This window comes from Macaca fascicularis, chromosome 7 (genome assembly GCF_037993035.2).
Source record: "Macaca fascicularis isolate 582-1 chromosome 7, T2T-MFA8v1.1".
NCBI classification, from domain to species: Eukaryota; Metazoa; Chordata; class Mammalia; order Primates; family Cercopithecidae; genus Macaca; species Macaca fascicularis.
The window spans coordinates 149,046,682-149,066,675 of record NC_088381.1 but is presented as its reverse complement, the minus strand read 5'-3'; the positions used below and the strand labels follow the sequence as shown (position 1 = coordinate 149,066,675).

General features: G+C 40.0%; 1 protein-coding gene across 1 annotated transcript in view; it reads right to left on the bottom strand.

The window, feature by feature from the left end:
• Positions 1–19,994, bottom strand: part of TSHR (thyroid stimulating hormone receptor) — a 176,925-nt gene that overhangs the window by 38,128 nt on the left and 118,803 nt on the right. Inside the window, exons 4-7 of the mRNA XM_015454060.3 lie at positions 11,820–11,894; positions 8,699–8,773; positions 7,230–7,307; positions 2,795–2,863 (exon numbers count right to left, since the gene is read on the bottom strand). Of these exons, the coding sequence (XP_015309546.1) occupies positions 2,795–2,863; positions 7,230–7,307; positions 8,699–8,773; positions 11,820–11,894 (297 nt within the window). The remainder of the gene's footprint in view (positions 1–2,794; positions 2,864–7,229; positions 7,308–8,698; positions 8,774–11,819; positions 11,895–19,994) is intronic.

Genomic DNA, 19,994 nt, shown 5'->3' with positions numbered 1-19,994 from the left:
TCTTGCTCTGTTGCCCAGGCTGGAGTACAGTGGTACTATCTCTGCTCACTGCAATCTCCGCCTACCGGGTTCACACCATTCTCCTGCCTCAGCCTCCCGAGTAGCTGGGACTACAGACACCCACCAACATGCCTGGCTAATTTTTTGTATTTTAGTAGAGACTGGGTTTCTCCATGTTAGCCAGGATGGTCTCGATCTCCTGACTTCCTGATCCGCCCACCTCAGCCTCTCAAAGTGCTGGGATTACAGGCGTGAGCCACTGCGCCCAGCCTGCTTACTTTTAATTAAAAAAAATCCTTTCCGGGCTGGGGCTACTGTTTGTGTGAAGTGTGCACACCTTCCCCATGGCTGTGTGGGTTTTCTCCAGGTATTCCAATTTCCTCCCACACCCCAAAGATGTGCATGTCAGGTTCCTTGGTGTGTCTAGATGGTGCCAGTCTGAGTGAGTGTGGCGGTGTGTGTGGTCGTGTCCCATGTTGGGGTGACGTCCTGTGGACCTTAAGGTCTGAATTTTATTCTTTATCTTTAATAAATGATAGTGTTTGAGGGTCATATCTTCCAATGACTAAATATGGCAGGAAAAACAGGCAGATAATTTGAAGCATAGATTCTTATCTTGAGCTCCAAAATCTTTTGCTTGTGGAAAAATGAATGTTTTAGAAATGAATTACCCTATATCCCAGGTTTCAGGTTCTTTTTCTAATCCACCATTCTGGAAAGGCAGTTTTAGTTCAGGCAAGAGTCAGCTGAACACACTGAATTCAGGAGCCATATTAACAGCTCTGGTTTCCCTGGTTGAAGATTTCCTACTCTCTCCTATCCCTGCCCTTGCTAATATGAGTCTTTGTTGCCTTAATGCAACTAAACTTTTGATGTACTCTTTGTCTAGAACTGTGTGACAGTCATCTGAAATCTTTAAACCCTAAGTACCTACAAACTATCTTCATTATTTTAAGAAGTCTCCATACTCCATTCATAGAAAATTTGAATTTGAAGATCATCACCCTGAGAGTCATAGCTTTCTAGGAATAGTTGAATCAAAGAGGAAAATATTTGGTGAAATTCATACAATATTAAAATCAAATACCACCTTTCCAGAATGCTGGATTAGAAAAAGAACTTGAAACCTGGAATACAGGGTAATTCATTTCTAAAACATTAATTTTGATAATGATTTAAAAAACAATGGGATAAATCTAGAAAAAATCTAGCTTGTATCTCCAAAAAAGGAAGGCAATGTTATTCAATATTTAGGCTTCAGTTACTTTCTATCTGAGATGTATATTTTGGACTGGGTACACTTCTCCCTAATGTACTTTGACCTTTGATATTGCTGCCTTTGAGCTGACCCCACCAGAATGTACGCTCAGTGTGGGGAGTGACCACATGGCTCTTGTTCATCTTTGTTTTCCCAGTGAATGGCACAGGGCCTGGTACATTGCAAGTGTCTAATAAATATGTTGAAAGGTAGATGAAAGATTGTAAGAAGTTAGTATCATAAAAAGATGGAAAGAGGGTCTCTCCAATTCTGTAAATAAATTTGAGGGGGTAAGTATCATCTTACTCTAGCAAGTCTTTTTAGACTTCACCTATAATTATGTATTAAAAAAGATAATGGAAATGAACCATTATGACTCCACAACCAGACAATCGAGAGAATGGTACTATGACTCTTCATTTCATAGAGACTGGTAGGAAGCACAAAAGCTGGCAAAGAGTGAGACTTCACTTCAACAGAACTCAGGGAGCCTTGCCTCCGTGTAATGAGTTCAAACATTTTTTTTCCATTTACCATTTAAAAATGAAATTGTTCCAGAACCTACCACCTAACCCCTAAACCAGAACATCAACCAAAATCACTTAATCTACATGCATGTTCTTCTTCATCCAGAGCCACTGCATAGGGTTAGACAGCTTATTGACCTCACCCTTGCTACTTAAAGTGTGGTCTATGGACAGCAGTGTCGGCATCACCTGGGAGTTGGTTAGAAATACAGAATCCTGAGGCCAAATCCAGAGCTATGGAATCAGACTATGTATTTTGATAAGACCCCTCAGAGGGTCTGATGCCCAGGAAAGTTGGAGAAGCCCCATACACAACAGATTTCAAGTCATAAGTCCTTCAGATTTTGCAGGGATCACTTCTGGAATATAAAATTACTATGTATGAAATGTTTAAAGTGAAAAAAATATAGAATTACAAAAATGAATACATAACAAGACACTACCAAAAATGAGCAAGTAAATTTGAAAAAACAACAAATAGAAAAAATGCATCATTTGTAAAGAAATACTCAAAAAGTGTTATAAAACACATCAAACACAAAGTCTGTTGTTTGCTGTTTCAGCTGTTCCCAGAATTATTTATTTTTTGAAAAGGCAAAAGTTGGATATGATTTTTTAGCTATTTCTGAGTGAATCAAATATAAACTGACATCTTTCTCAAAAACACGTCAGAATGGACTAAAAGAGAAATCACCTTATTTTCTGAACAGCTTTGAGCTTCATTAAAGATACCCTTTTACTTCATGTACATAATAGATGACCGTTTACACATACACACACACACACACACCAGGGAGAAGAGCTTTGGAACTTACCATTGGAACTAATGTAAGTGTCCACTAAAGGGGGCCCCTGCCAAGTTCCTTGACCTCATTTCCGTATTGGTCACACTAACCCTGGGACGGAAGATGCTCTAGTAGAACCTATCTCTCAACAGAATTCTGCCCCATTGGGTGGTTCTTCTTAGGGTAAGGAGAAGTGACAGTTTTCATGTCTACCCTTGACTTACACAGCATCCAGCTTTGTCCCATTGAAAGCGTATCCTTGGATTGAAGTAAAGCCATTGTTGTACAGCTTCCTACAACCAACAGAGAGAAGAGAAATCAGTGACTGGTGAGCAGTGGTGCTGGCCTGTTTCTGGAGAGTTGGACTATATTTCTTTGGTGTCATAAATGTGCATAAAGGTGTTTCAGGTCCCACATATGTATCCCACGAGAAAATTTTCCAGTACGAGTTGTTGGAAACAAGATGATATTTCTCAGTTTAAATGCTCATTCTCCCGACTTAGCTCCTAGTATGTTTAAGTTTTTTTCTCAGAATCATATTTGCTTTGAGTAACAAACTTGTTACCATTAAAGATTTTAAAAGAATATTCCATATACATTCAGAAAAAGGGATGTGAGGTAACAGTTAACCCAATATCAATAGTGGAGGTGCAACTGCAGTCTCTTAAGATAAACATTTTGAAAGACATTCATCTAAATGCACATGTTTTTATTTTTCCATTAATATTTAAATGTTATTTCACCTTTGTATTTTATCTATCTTTTTATCCTCAGAGCTTATCATAGATTAAATATTTAAGGGTTATGGGCTGAATTAAATTAAACCTCATAGATGAATTTAAGAAAGTAGACAGACCATGTCCTCTTATGGATTTTTTTTTTTTTTTTTTGAGACAGGGTCTCTCACTCTATCACCCAGGCTGGAGTACAGTGGCTCAGTCACGGCTCCCTGCAGCCTTGAATCTCTCAGCTTAAGCCATTCTCCCACCTCAGCCTCTCAAATAGCTGGGACTACAGGCATGTGCCACCATACCTGGCTAATTTTTGTATTTGTTGTAGAAATGAGGTTTCACCATGTTGCCCAGGCTAGTCTCGAGCTCCCAGGCTCAAGTGATCTGCCTGCTTCAGCCTCCCAAAGTGCTGGGGATTACAGGTGTGAGCCACTGGGCTGGAAATGTTAATGTTTTAACTTGTTGCTATGTTTCTGTGACTAATTAATTCATTCAGTGATTCAGGGAGCCATTCTGAAATCTTATTATTTCTATTTCCTATTGAAGTTACTGAAACATGAAGGTGACTTGCCAAAAACACATTGGTCTAAGACTGTTGAGACTTAGGGTCCCTGACTTCAAATATAATTTTTTTTTTTGAGATGGAGTCTGGCACTGTTGCCCAGGCTGGAGTGCAATGGCATGATCTCTGCTCACTGCAACCTCTGCTCCCGGGTTCATGCAGTTCTCCTGCCTCAGCCTCCTGAGCAGCTGGGATTACAGGCTCCCGCCACCATGCCTGGCTAATTTTTGTATTTTTCAGTAGAGACAGGGTTTCACCATGTTGGCCAGGCTGGTCTCAAACTACTGACCTCAGGTGATATGCCTGCTGCGGCTTCCCAAAGTGCTGGGATTACGGGCATGAGCCACTGCGCCTGGCCGACCTCAAATATAATTATTTCCACCTACCAAAAGCAGCGCCTCTTTCTGCAGGAGAAGGAACCCCAGCCTTGAGATCTCTGGGCTATATGGGAATGCAAGAGGGTATTGGTGGTTATTGGCATGAAGATAAGAGAAGACAGCTATACCCACACTCAGGCACGGCTAGTGGGAACTCCTAGTGGCAGTTGTAAGGGAACTTTGAAAACTACAGTAATCTACCACATGTGAACTTTGGGAACACATTAAGAAGCACACAGGAAAGTTCAAATTTGGAATTAGACCTGGCTCTGCCACTTAATAGCTGGATGATCCTGAGAATTTATCAACCTGTCTTAACTTCAGTTTATCTCGAAAAATATGATAAATAAGTACATAAATATAACACCCAATCAAAAGGTTGCAGAGAGGATCAAATAACTATATATTTAACAAAGTGAGGAACACTTTTTAGGTGACCATCTTAAAAGGAGTTGGCGGGTGCCTGTAATCCCAGCTATTCGGGAGGCTGAGGCAGGAGTCTTGCTTGAACCTGGGAGGCGGAGGTTGTAGTGAGCCGAGATTACAGCATTGCACTCCAGCTCTGGGCGACAGAGCAAGACTCTGTCTTGGAAAAAAATAATAATTAAAAAAAAAATAAATGAAAGGAGTATCCTAAAACTTGGATTTATCCTATATAGTTGTGAGAAACTGAGCAAGATTCTCATGGCTTCGTTGTCGCTGTTGATGTGTTTGTTTTTGTTTCATCTTAAATAATTACATAGTGAGTTTAATTCTAGCTACTAACATGTCCTGGGTGAGGATTGCAATATCCCAGGAATATAAGCACAATGGCTGAGAAAACTCTGTGGATAAGTTAATTTTTTCTAAACTAGAACTCTTTCATGAAGATGTGAGAATTGTGCATTTGGCATTTTTATTTTCCTAAATTTGTTGAGAGTCCTGGACACTAAAAGTACTTGTTTGAGTTGCATTTCAGATATTAAATAGAATTCTTAATGAACAAATCAGGCTTGAAAAGGGAACATGGTGAAGAAAGACAAAAGAATTACAAACTTTGATTGAAACTTTCTCCCACCAGGAATATGGTACAAAGTCAGCTGTTGGAACATGTATCCTTTCATTGTGATAGTTTTTTGAGCCTGAGCTTCGAAGAAGCAAGGACTTTTGCCAAAATGTAGAAATAATCATCTGAAAAGATCACGAATAATCCATGCTGTCCTCTCCTCCACTTTTAGGAAATATGGGCTTCCCTCACTCAGATGTGTCTGGAAACACAAGCTGGGCTCCATGCTGGGTGTGGGACAATGAGCTTTCACTTGAGGGGGGTGCTTGAGATATGGGGGTTTTAGAAAAATAGTGTCAAGGGGTAGAGGTAATATTCTATAAAGAAGTTTAGGCCGGGTGCGGTGGCTCACACCTGTAATCCCAGCACTTTGGGAGGCCGAGGCAGGCGGATCACTAGGTCAGGAGATCGAGACCATCCTGGCTAACATGGTGAAACCCCATCTCTAGTAAAAATACAAAAAATTAGCTGGGTGTGGTGGTGGGCGCCTGTAGTCCCAGCTACTCAGGAGGCTGAGGCAGGAGAATGGCATGAACCTGGGAGGCGGAGCTTGCAGTAAGCCAAGATCATGCCACTGCACTCCAGCCTGGGCGACACAGCGAGACTCCGTCTCAAAAAAAAAAAAAAAAGAAAAAAGAAAAAGAAAAAGTTTAGCATGTAGGAGTTTCCTATGATGAGCACCATATGGCACAATGGAAAGCTTTATGGAGGAAGTAAATGGCTTTGAGGTTCGTGGCTGAGCAGGCTAAAAGCCTGGATCTTTGCTGCATATTAAGAAGAAATTATGACCGAGAAGGAACTTCGTTTGTCTTTTCAAGAGACCTCTCACCAGGTTGTGATGAGAAGGAGCAGCCAAAATGCTCCCTTTTCCCAAAGTCGAGGCAACTTCACTGGGCCCAAATTGATAAACTAGGAATGGCTCAGAAAATAGCCCCTTAGAAGAACCGTGTGAAGCTTGGATCCGTTTTTCTGGGGAGTAATTTCATCAGGTTTTATCTGATAAAGACCCCCACCCCAACTTTAGTGTGAGCAGAGAAATGAAACTGGGGTGACAATCCAGGCAAAAACTTCACCAGGCTTGAACTGGGGCAGTGGTCCTGAAAATAGAGAGGAGATCCCACAGAGGTAGCTCCAACTCTACTTTGTGGCTTATACAATGAGAGAGGAATTTTCTACCAGCTTAGAGAATTAACTTATCCTTTATGCCTCTGTTAGATCTTCTCCTTTAGAACATTTTGTGAATATCCCTAATTAAGCATCTATTTTTGACCATCTAAAGGGCTTTGCCCCCATTCAAGCTCTGGAAAAATGCTGACCTATAGCAGCACTGTGCTTTCTATGTAATATTCCCTTACAGGAGCTTAATGACAGTTTGTGATTACTGAGTAAAAGTGCGAGTGCAGAATTTATAAAGCCCTTAGTGGCACCACATTTTTTTAACTCAGTGATCTTGGGAAAGTCACTTCAATTTGCTTAAACCCTAGTTCTTCTTCTGTAGAATGGGGATACTTGGATACAGATGATTATTCCATAAGACCTGCAGGCCAAATCTAGTCCACTGCCTGCTTCTATAAATAGAGTTTTATTGGAACACAGACATGCTCATTAGTGTATGTATTGAGTACGGCTGTTTTTGCCACACAGTGCCAGAGTTGACCAGTTCCTACAGAGGTTGCATGGTCCGTAACGCCTAACTGGTCCTTCACGTGAAAAATGCACCAACCACTGCCCTAATGGAATCCTCTTATCTTGTTACCTAAACTCTTTTGTAGTCTACAGAGTACCATCCCACAAGACAATACTCTTATTTAATTATATAAAACACTTTGTACTCTATAGAATATATATGATACGGCAGTACGGCTCTTGGATGGTCTGTAAACATATGAAAATGGCTCAAAATAGAATTTAGTTGATGGAGGGAGTAGAACTGGTAATACTCACAGTGTCAAGGTTTCATTGCATAGTCCCTGAAAAGCATTCACAGGGATTGACGTCATGTAAGGGTTGTCTGTAATTTCACTGCGAGAGAGGGACAAAAACACTTAATGAAAAAATGTTTTCCTCCTGGAGCAGGAGTCTTGCTGCACATATGCACTTAAATAAATAACAGGACACAATATAGCTTAATCTTATTTCTTTTTAAGTTTCACTGACCCTTCTTAACCACTAGTGGCTCAGAGGTCTGGTGAGGTGGTGAGAGCTGTCCTAGATGACATGCACCTGGAGCCCAAGTGTGGGGTAAGCGAGAGCTTTAGGTGTGGGTAGAGGTCCCTGACTTAATCCTCATCTCGAGGGAGGCAGATGGATTTCAGAGGCTTCTCCTGAATCTGCAACACTTTGTCCACAACAACTAGAGTTTTCTACATGCATGGACCTTTAAGAAGGTCAGGATAAAAGGATTAAACGATTTCATCTAATGAGTATTTCTAAAATGTCCTTCACTTGCCAAACTTCGCCAGGCTCCTGGAGAACCTTTCTACGCCATCCTAGTTTCTGGAATATTGCTTACATTTTGAACTGAGCTCGTTTGCAACAAAGAAGTATGATCACTTTTCTTTTCTAGCAAAACCCCAAGAGTTTGAAGCTTATCATTCTACCTTTTGCTGACTTTCTGATGCAAACGCAACTTGTAATTCTCTCTGCCCTATGTCCTTTCATTCCTATACAATTAGTAAGACAACTGACCCGTGTCACCAGCTTTGAAAAAGGGCACACGGCTGCCAATCAAAGGTCACAGGCAGTAATTTGAGTAACCACCCCTGACTGTCCTTTGAGACACTGCTCAGGCAAACTCACTTGAGGTTTCTATTCCTCAGTTTCCTCATTCATAAATGGAAAAGCAATAACTTTGTTTTATACCTTATAAGGTGACTGAGAGGAGCAAACGTCATGTGTGGGGAAAGTATTTAAAAAACTATTAAAACTATATGAAAAGTAAGGTATCATAGTTATCATCAAATATTCCTTCTATTCAACCATTCCCATTGGCAAAGAAACATCGCATAATTTATTCCATTTAAAAACAAAAACACACAAACAAAATCTTTTCTCCTGACTCAATATCCTCCAATTACTGAGCTATTTTCTGCTCCTTTTAATAGTAAAACCTCTCAAAGGAGTTAATTATGGTAACTCTTTCTAATTCTCTCTACCCAAATCTCCCTTGAGCCCACTCCAACCAGCACTCCACTGGAACTGTTCTTGGCAGAGTCACCAACAACCCACATTGCTAAAGCCAGGGGTTATTTCTCAGTCCTTGCCTTACTTCATGCCAGTGTAGTCACAGGTGATCACTGCTTACTCCTTGAAACAATTGCTTTACTTAGCTTCAACCAACCCCCATGACTGTATTTTAGTTCTTGTCAGTGACAAACAAAATATTGTCAAACATGGCACGTGTGCATACTTACAGTATAAAGAATATATCAGTGGAATAAACTTTGGTCAGGTCAGGGAACATTTTAAGTCCAGTGTTGAAAATGCCACTAAATTAATGAAAAAAGAGGGAAAAAAAGCATAGAATTTAGGTAAAAACATCAACACATAGGAAGAAGAATGATGTAATAGCTGAAAGCATGGGTTCTGAAGTCAGCCTGTAGTCAAATGCCCAAATTCTTCACTAAATATCTGAGTTACTATGGGCAAATTCTGATGGTTGGATGAGATGATATTCCCCCAAGGCACAATCATTAATCCAGTCCACCAATGTCAATACATCTGCTTGGCTTAGAATACTCTGGAGATTGTTTTAACTGTGATTACTAGAAATATAAATTCAGTTTTCGTGTGTGTGTGTGTGTGTGTGTGTGTGTGTGTGATTTTCTTGTTTAATTGGAAAAAATTATGTGTGCGTTTGTGAAGGGCTAAGAAGAGGATGGGACAGGAAGATATGACTTTAAGCCAGCTTCATCTTTCAAGCTCTACATTATATTGTGCTGTTATTTTGCCAAGAATAGCTTTCCTACAGCAGTAACCTGAGAGTACCATTATAGCAGTACCATTAAAAAAAAAAAATGTCCAGAGGGCCTTGCACGGTGGCTCACACCTGTAATCCCAACACTTCGGGAGGTCAAGGCAGGTGGATCACTTGAGTCCAGGAATTCAAGACTAGCCTGGCCAACATGGTGAAACCCTGTCTCTACTAAAAATACAAAAATTAGCTGCATGTGTTGACATACGCCTGTAATCCCAGCTACTTGGGAGGCTGAGGTATGAGAATCGCTTGAACCTGGGAGGCAGAGGTTGCGGTGAGCTGAGATCACGCCACTGCACTCCAGCCTGGGTGATAGAGCGAGACTCTATCTCAAAAAAGAAAGTGTCCAGAAAAGGAAGGGAACAAATTAAACACAATGTCTTCACCTTCCAAAGTTTATATCATCTGCAGAAAAATGTTAAGATTAAAAGACATGCATAAAACACCATGCACACAAAAATTCTCAGGCTCCTGATGCCTCCCAGATTTAGTTGGTTTAACATTTGTTGCAGCTACTTGAATTATTTAGAATTTTTTTTTGTTGAGAATTTGGCATGGCATAGAGCGAAACCTAGACACTACCCAGTAAGGCTTAGGGAAAGTCTTCTGGTAGAAAAACCATATCTATTGATACACCTTCTGAGGCAAATTCAGACTTGACTCCTTCTAGAGAAGAAGGCATAGGATTTGAAGAGGCAGCAGGAGCCAGAGGTCTCAAAACAAGCAAATGGGAGGGACATTCCAGATAACTAAGGAGAGAGGTGAGATTCCATAAGGTATATTTGAAATACAGTAAACAAACTAGTTCAATTGTAATCACTGCTCACGAAGAATAGTAGGAGGAAAAAAGGTCCAAGAGTCAAGTGGGTCCATATACTTAGACCAAGACCTTTCTAGTCTTCAAAAACCTCAAACAAATCCCTTAAAACCATCCTGTGGGTCTTCTTTCTGATGTCTTCTCTAATTACCTCAACCCCCAAACACTGTATATGTCTCTCCTTTGTCACTTTCTATTATTCCTCTGTAGGAGAGGCACTTTTCAATTTCATACACATCTCCCCAATGAGATTGCAGGCAAGGACAATGTCTTAGAAACCTGTATGTTCCCCACAGAGCATAGAGTGGGGGATCATCACATCAAAGGGTTATTATATTATTTGAAACTCAGAGTCCATAAGAAGAGTGATTGTCTTGTCCCATATGTTTTCATGGCTTTCCAGACATTCTTTCATCTCCATATGCCATCAGTGTCTTCTATTCCCTTAGCATCTCTCACACTCACCTCTTCAATATGCAACTATTGGCTGGGCACCGTGGCTCTTGCCTGTAGTCCCTTTGGGAGGCTGAGGCGGGTGGATCCCCTGAGGTCAGGAGGTCGAGACCAGCCGGGCCAACGTGGTGAAACCCCATCTCTACTAAAAATACAAAAATTAGCTGGGCGTGGTGGTGCATGCCTGTAATCCCAGCTACTCAGGAGGCTGAGGCAGGAGAACCGCTGGAACCCGGGAGGCGGAGGTTGCAGTGAACCAAGATCGCACCTCTGCACTCCAGCCTGGGCAACAGAGCAAGACTCTATCTCAGAGAAAAAAAAAAAAAGCAACTGTTTTTAGTTCACCAAAGAAGCTTTGTGGATCCCTGTCTTTGTGTCTTTATCATGCTATTCCATTCAACTAAATTTCTTTTCTGTCTCTCCCCATTCTTGTTCAGGATACCCTCTATTCATCCTTAAAGGCATATCTCATAAGATATCTATGATTACATAAGTTTGTTTTAAAGGTCTGGATGAAGATGAACTGAAATGTTAGTAGGGCTTATTTTGGGGTATTGGGATTAAGTTTTTAAAAATTTTTCTTCTTCATACTGTTTTTGTTTTCTAATTTTTATAATGCATGCAAGCAGGATAAAGGACTCTTCCACCTGGTATCCAGAGGACCTGAGGTCATACAGACACATCCACTGAACACATTTTACTCTGTACTAGGCAGTAAAGACTCAACAGGGAAAAAAATGTTGTGGTCCCTGTATTCATGGAGCTTATGGTTAGCTCATAAGGTGTTATCAAAGCAAAGCAGTGATAAGAAGAGTGATTATTACTCCCACTCCAGCAATTGAAGTGGGAGGCTGAAAATGTTGTCCCTTCTGTTTTCCCTCCACCCCCCACAAAAGTGCATTTTGCCCTTTGTGGTTTTCTTTCCTGTGTAACAGCCCCTCTAATATTGTTGTGATACCCCTTTTCAAACAAAATTGACCAACTGGCTCTCAGAGTTTTGTTTTGTTTTGTTTTGTTCTGAAATACTACATTTAAGGACCACATATACACAATAGCATTTTCTCTCTCCTGTTTCTTGGAGCGGGTCTCTGGTCCCAGCATTATGTGTTGACTTTTGAATAGGTTTTAAAAATGTGGACCGTTTCACCCGATACCTTGCCCTGACCCAGGCTATACACCATTAAAATGAACCTGGACCACATCATCCTAGGGAGATTCCTGGGAGACAACAGCATTAAATCTTACCCCCCCCTCAAAAAAGTAGGATGGGAGAGGATTTAATACTTACAGGAACTTTAGAAGCGGGAGCTCTTTGAGGGCATCAGGGTCTATGTAAGTTAAGCTCCTGGTATTCCGAATTTCTCTATATAAGTTACAAGGAACACAGTCACTATATTACATCCGTATCTGTTCTTATCAAAGACAAAACAACATAAATCAGTTTTAACAAATGTTCATGAGAAAAATTTGCATTTATGTGGTACCACAGGGACTGTAGCTGCCAGGGGTCCCATCAACAACAAACTACTCCTGTCTCCTCATGGGGACCCAATGGCTGGTCAGCTCTCTTGTGTCATTGGCTTGGTTTCCACCCATTTTAATTTATGGGCTGCATTTTTCTTAATTGTAGTATCAGTTTTTTTTTTCTTTTAGATTTAGAGAAAAAAGAAAAAACCCTCCAATGATTTGGTGAGGAGTTGAAGACAAATATCTTTATTATTTATAAGTATTCTGGCCAAGACAATGAGTGTTGGAGTGGGAGGTTGAGGGAATTTTATGCTGAATCACAGCATAGCAAGATGGGCAGTGAGGCTCTGTCATTGCCACACCAGATGTACAGAAGTGGTACGTCTTCACAGTTCACTTGTGTTTATTTTGTCATGTCAGCAATTTAAGACTCTTCTGCATGTATAGTGCGATATCATGTGTCAGTAACTTACATACTTAGGTTTATATAAATGCTGAGCAAGAATGCACAGTTAGAGTTAGAGAAATAAGTGACTGCTAGAAATGAACTCTCACTCGTTAAATTAAACATATTCAACATAGGTTGATTGGCTAAAAGAGTTTAAGGCATTCCTTATGCTTACCTGAAAAGTATATAAGAACCCAGTAAACCTTTAGCATTTCTCCTTAGGAATGGCACCTAAAGGAACCAGCATCCAGTCATTGGCGGTGCCAATCAGAAAGCTTAGAATGTGACCTCTGTAATTTTTAAAGTTTTATTGAAAAAGAACTTACATTCTATAAACTTCAAACATTGTATATAGGCATACAGTTCAATGATTTTTAGTAACATTACATAACTGTGAAACCATCATCACAGGTTAGAACACTTCTATCTATGATAAAAGTAACCATAGGCCCATTTGCAGTTAGTTTCCACTTGCTCCTTTATGCTTAGAAACCACTGATCAGTTTTCTGTCTTTATAAATTTGCCTTATCTAGACATTTCATATAAATGGAATCATATAACAGGTAGTCTTTTGTGTCTGCCTTCTTTCATTTAGCATAATATCTGTGAGGTTCATCCATGTTGTAACGTGAATTAGTAGTTCATTCCCTTTTATTTCTGAATAGCCAGATGGACTTGAGATAGAATCTTGGCTCTGCCACTTCTGATTATATGACCTTGGACAAGTTTTTTGGCCTCTTTGAGCCAGAGTTTTCCTGTCTGTAAAACAGGAACAATTAATAACACCTCTTTTGTGGGGCTCTTGTGAGGATTAAATAATATTCATGAGGGATTTTATGTTTGGCCTTCACATAGTTAGGGCTCTATAAATAATGTTTTTATTATTGCTATTTTCATAAGTGCAATGAAAGCTAGAACAGACATCAGGGACTTGGGATTGGAGATGTTGTGACATTCTTGCAAAATTAGAAAAAGCCCTCTAGTTTTTTTCAACTAGATATTTCAACTAAGGACACTGATTATGAAATAGACTTTGGAAAAGACAGGATGGAGTTAACTCTGAGAACAGAAATCACCTACCCCTGTCCTCCCTACACACACAGCTTACTGTCTATAATAATATACCCTTACTGGTCCATTGTCCTCATTAACATAACTACTATTCCAGGAGACTCTTGCCCAGGCAAATTGCTTTATTGTTCATTACAGAGAGTTTTTGAAACAAAGAACCATCAACACTTCAACAGAAAGCAGCAACAGTTTATACCCCAAGATCTTAAAACTCCTCACTTCCAAATCCTAAACTACTAGGTCATGATTTTTACCCAAACAAGACCCTGCATGGAAAGACCCTCTTTAGACAATCTTTCATTTTTTATCCTGGCTTTAAAATGCAAGCCCATATCCTTGGAATTCCCTCTGTCCTGAGCAAAGTGTGACAGTTGGCCACCCTACTCCAAAATCTCATAATTTTTCCACCTTGCCCCTCTAGTGACTATCAGTCTCTGCTGAGGTGGTTCACTCTTTCCAGGGTGAGCCATAAACTCCTTGCCAGAGCTTTCCACTGGGGGAGGAGAGTTTGAACTTCTGTCAGAGACAAACAAATGTAAACCAGGTGTGGGAGTTTGGAAATTGAGCTGGGTTTGCAGTCGGGAAAATTGCTCCACAAGGGACTACGGTTGAACAAGTAGTCTTGAGTGAGTGGTCCGAGAGAACATCACAGTTAAAGAAAATGCAGCCCACCTGGGTCAGCTGAAAAGGTAGAGAATAAAAAGGAAAGGAAATGCAGCTGCTAGAAACAGTTGATTCAATGAGGCTGGCAACTTACGTGGAGGCTGGAAGAGGAGAAATGTGGGAGAGGCAGCAAGGAGAGAGAAGGAAACATGAAAGAGGAGAGGATTTCTGGAAGGAAATGTAGGAGCTACAAAGAAGAAAGATGAATCAGAGACCTCACAAGAAAACAGCAGGGAAAAGAAGCTGCTTTCTGAGGTAAGGCAACAGCTCACCACTTGCTTACAAGTGACTTTTGAAAACTATCTCCTGAAGCAGAGAAGGGGTGGAGTGGTCGTAGACTGCCAGTAGTTTAGCTAAATGGAGAGAGATAACAGCTGGGCACGGTGGTGCATGCCTGTAAGCACTTTGGGAGGTCAAGGCAGGTGGATCACTTGAGGTCAGGAGTTCAAGACCAGCCTGGGAAACATGGTGAAACCCCGTTTCTACTAAAAATGCAAAAATTAGCCGGGCGTGGTGGCTTATGTCTGTAATTCCAGCTATTTGGGAGGCTGAGACATGAGAATCACTCGAACGCGGGAGGCAGAGGTTGCAGTGAGCCGAGATTGTGCCACTGCACTCCAACCTGGGCTACAGAGCAAGACTCTATCTCAATCAATCAATCAATCAATCGAGAGAGGTAACATAAGAAGCAAACGCAGCTAGTAAAATCTTTTCAAAGACAGGAGGAAAGTAAGGGCAGAAGTGAGTACAAAAGAACATCTAATCAGAGAAGGGTGAAAGAAGCGTTCAAATTTGAATGTCTTCAAGCATGCCTGTGAGGGTGAATTTAAATCACACCATTCTGAGTTAAGCAATTATGGCCTGAGTGTGCAGGAGGCTAGCTATGCTGCCAGAAAACTGGAGACATTGGAAGAAAGAAAAGCGGTTTGTAATTCAGCACACTAGGAATGGAGATGCCCTCCAGAGCTGAAGATGGCTGTGCCTCAAGCAACTTGAGGCCCTGAGTGATGATTGCCTGAAGGTGGCTGCTCTGCACACCCACTCATCCATCCAGTACTGTCCCATGAGCAAGAAGTAAACCTCACTCACTTAGGGCTATTACATGTCTGTATTTTTGTCTATTTCTTATAGTAACTCACCTGCCCAAACTAATAAGCATAAATAAAATTCCAAAAATATAGAGTACTCAGTTCACAGTGGTCACGTCTAGTAGATAGGTTTAAAAAGAAGGAATGTGTAATTTTCACTTTTTATTTTATATCAATCAAAAAAATGTAATAAAGAGGATGCAAAAAATCTCAAACTTTAAAAACAAAAAAGTAAAGCTTGATATATTCTATATAAAAAATAACATTAAAATATATGCCCAGATAGGCTGCTTAAGTATGCTGTTTTATGGAACAAGGCTCTTTTTCTTTGTTGGGGAAATATGCAAGGCTCTTAAAGCATATTTATTAGAAAAATTCAGCTTTGGAAGATGATATGGTCTGGCTCTGTGTCCCCACCCAAATCTCATCTTGAATTGTAATCCAAATTGTAATCTCCACGTGTTGGGGGAGGGACCTACATCTCATCTTGAATTGTAATCCAAATTGTAATCCCCATGTGTTAGGGGAGGGACCTAAATCTCATCTTGAATTGTAATCCAAATTGTAATCCCCACATGTTGGGGGATGGGCCTCGTGGGAGGTGACCAGATCATAGGGTGGTTCCCCCATGCTGTTCTGATGATAGTGAGTGAGATTTCATGAGATCTGATGGTTTCATAAGGGGCTCTACCCCACTTTGCTTGGTACGTCTCTTTCCTACTGCCATGTGAGAAAGAACCTGTTTGCTTCCCCTTCTGCCATTATTGTAAGTTTCCTGAGGCCTCCCCGCCATGCAGAACTGAGTCAATTAAACCTCTTTCTTTTATAAATTATCCAGTCTCAGGTATTTCTTCATAGCAGCATGAATACAAACTAATACAGAAGATTAAAGGGTAAAAAGAAACAGTGTACTTTTTTTTCACCTGGGGGAAGGTGTGAATTTCCTCCTAGTGAGGGAATAACATAACTGACTCATGTGATGCAGGTAAGGATCATCCTGATTTTGCGGACAAAACTATGGAGACATGGTTTGAAAGGGCAAGTGAATAATCTCCTGTTATACGCTTAGAGGCAACACTGGGCCTTTATCTAGAACTTATGACTTCAAATACAGCCTTTTTTTTTTTTTTAATGATGTTTCAAGGATATCATCTGGCAGAACTAAAAATATATGTAAATATTCATTGTCTAATTCTCCTTCATTAGATTTCAAATAAAATAAACATTTAAATGAAAAGTGTAACACTGCTGTCCAATGTTCAGTTTTCACAAATCAACAGATCAATAATTCAGCATGCATTTAGGTTCACTTAATCACATGTCTACATTCTGGGTTTTTTTTTCTTCCTCTAAGAAACATTTATTAATTCTCAATAAAAGCCAGGCACAGGACAATTGGCTTTCCTGTTACAACTAGTACTGCGGCAGGCACTCAGTCCCTGCGTCCACCCCTCATACAGTATATGGGAAATCGGCAGGGTGAGAGAAGGGAGTTCTCAGGTGAGGGAATGAGGAACAGAAGAAGGGGAAAAGAAGACTTAAAGTCTTCTGTTAAGGAAGACTTCTTTTTTCCAACCACTAATTTCCTTCCATTTTCCTAGTGTCCCCCTTCCAACTCAGTTATTCAACAGGCATTGGGTTGTGGCATTTGACTGTGCTCCTCAGCCTGGAGATATTTCCCCACACCCTAAACTGCCCCAGTCCATGAGTGAGAAGCATGCCAAGCCAGGCAACAATTTGAGGGCAATCAAAAAGCCAACTTTACATTTCATCTGCAAAATTAGATGGGACCAAAGGAGATGAGAACACTTCAGACCAGCATAAACCAAGGAGACTCAGTTAGACTCAGATGTCAGAAGAGAAGCTGTCACAGCCAATTTATTGTTAGCTAAAACAATAAATTGAACAAGAATATTAGCCAAAAGCCTAGCTCTTCACCACTCCCCAGCTTCTTTTTAACTCTTGTTTCAATTTGATTTTCAATTTTTTTCCTGTTTACTTTTAAGTGCCTATGTTGTGGGATCAGGAGGACCAGAGAGAGATCTCGGGGTATATATAGGAGGATATCTTTATTATTGAGTGCACTCAGACCTAGCAGACTTGATATCCAAAGACTGGGCCTAGAAGAAAGACAGCACTTGACTTTTATACACATTTCACAAAACAGGGTGGGCTAGCTTGAAGCAAGCTTACAGTGGCATGAAAGTGGGGATACAGAGGCAGGACAAACTCAGGATTGCACATGACCATTGCCAAGCAACCTGGATGTTCATTATCTAGAAGATTTGCTCTAAAGAGCCTTGCATTGGTTTCTCTCATAACCTTCACTGTGGTGCCCAGGCAGCTGTAGTTCAGGCCTACTCAGGCTTCCTATGACTTTCATTGTATTTCTCAGATAAAACAGAATACTTGAAGTCAATAGTTACAGAGAACAGGGATCCATAAACTTATTCCATGAAACAAAGGAAAGTCTGTTTTCTTCTCCCTATATTGAGGGAGTGCTGGGAGAGTCTCTAGAGCACATTAGACTGTATTATCAAGACTTTTCCTGGGTCTGGGCTGTGCCTGTTGCTGCCTCTGGAACAAGCCAGCCTAATACGGGAAAGCTTATTTCTCTTTCTTTTTAATTTTATTTTTCTTTAATTTCCTGCCTCACCTATAGTTCAAAAAAATGGAAGGCAGTCACCTTGATTTTGCCTAGGTTTGCTCACTCAAGTGGGTAGAGTGGGAAGAGATTAATTAGAATATAAGTGAATAATTACTGGCCATCTATTAGGTGCATTTTACTGCATACTGTGGGTGGTATAAGGAAATAGTTGCTATTTATTTTAAAAACAAGGTATATATACATTGCCCAAGCCATCATTTTGTTACTATAAATTCTTTAAGTGCTACACAATCCCCAGGTGAAAACAGAGACTAATAAATAGGTAAATTAATTTTAAGGTAACATTTTAGGACAGGTTCTATCACATAATACATTACTGATGTATCTTAACATCAAGTATTAATTTCAAGTGTAATGCATATTGATCTTTAAAAAGTTTATTTCATCTGACTATAGAGGTAATATATATTTATTGTAAAAACTTGGAAACACATTCATACAAAAAGGAAATGAACTTTCGGACAGCTGACCATCCTCCTGGAGGGTGGTGTGCCAAGGGAGGGTGTGGAAGCTCTGCGCCCCTCCCCCATACTTCACCCTAGGCAAATCTTCGTCTCTATCTTTTGTAATATCCTCCATAATAAGTTGTGAAATGTAAAAAAAAAATTCCCATCATTTGATAATACAGAGAAAAACTATTTTTTTCTGTCTGTTAAGTATATACATATATATATACACACACACACATATATATAAATAACATAATGACAAAAGCTTTCCTTATGTGATTAAATTGTCTATAGCAACAGATTTTTTCTTTACAAGTTAGGGTCATGCTATGCTGCCCAGGCTGGAGTGCAATCACTATTCACAGGCAGGGTCATAGTGCACTAAAGCCTCAAATCCCTGACCTCAGCCAACCTTCCCACCTCAGTCTCCCAAGTAGCTGGGACTAAAGGTTCATGCCACCACACCTGGCTGGTATGTCATATTTGACCATTCTCTTACCTAAGCATTTAAGTCCTTTCCAAATTCTGTCTATTATAAATAATTAACTCTGAAACAAATGGCTTTTTTACATTAACTTTTTTCCACTATTTTCTTAGGGAAAATGTATAGAAGTGGAATTACTGGGTGAAAAGTTAAAAGTCTGTCAAAGCTCTTGGTATACATTAGATCCTTAGCTTCTAAAGCCCTGCTTGTTAGACTGGCACTTACTTTTCATATTAATCTATAATATGAAAGTTCACAGAGTAAATTATTTCCTACATTATCAAGGATTTTCAATGAGAGAAGTCTTAATTCTTTGATAATTATTAATGAATTATTGTTAACTCTTCAAATGTAACTGGAGGAAAGAAATAATCTATAACTGAAAGACAATATTCATGATTTGATGTATCTTTTAATTTATTGAGAAATTAAAAAATAAGTGATATTGAGGAGAGTTTATAAGTATTCAGATTTTTGAAGCAGATTGAAGAAAATTTAAATTATCAGCAGATTTTCCACTAAAAGTAGAACATTATAGAAGTGATTCTCTAAATTGCCTGGCAGGTGCCTACAGCTACTTTCACAATTATTTAAGGATTGGTGCTAAAGCTGGTGATTTTGAAACCTCTGATGAATCCACTTGATTCAACTTAGTGGATCAGCAAAATAAAGTCTTATTATACTATAGGCATAAGTCATACACTTTACCTATCCCAGTTGTAAAATTTTTAACTTATTTTTTATTTAAAAAAACTCACATAGGCCGGGCACAGTGGCTCACGCCTGTAATCCCAGGACTTTGGGAGGCTGAGGCAGGAGGATCATGAGGTCAGGAGATCAAGACCATTCTGGTTAACATGGTGAAATCCCATCTCTACTAAAAATACAAAAAATTAGCCGGGCATGATGGCACACACCTGTAGTCCTAGCTACTTGGGAGGCTGAGGCAGGAGAATCCCTTGAACCCGGGAGGTGGAGGTTGCAGTGAGCCGGGATTGCACCACTGCACTCCAGCCTGGGTGACAGAGCAAGACTCCGTCTCAAAAAAACCCAAAAACCAAAAAACAAAAAACCCCAAGAACACTCACATAAAAGTAAAAACATTCTTCTGAGGGCAGCATTTT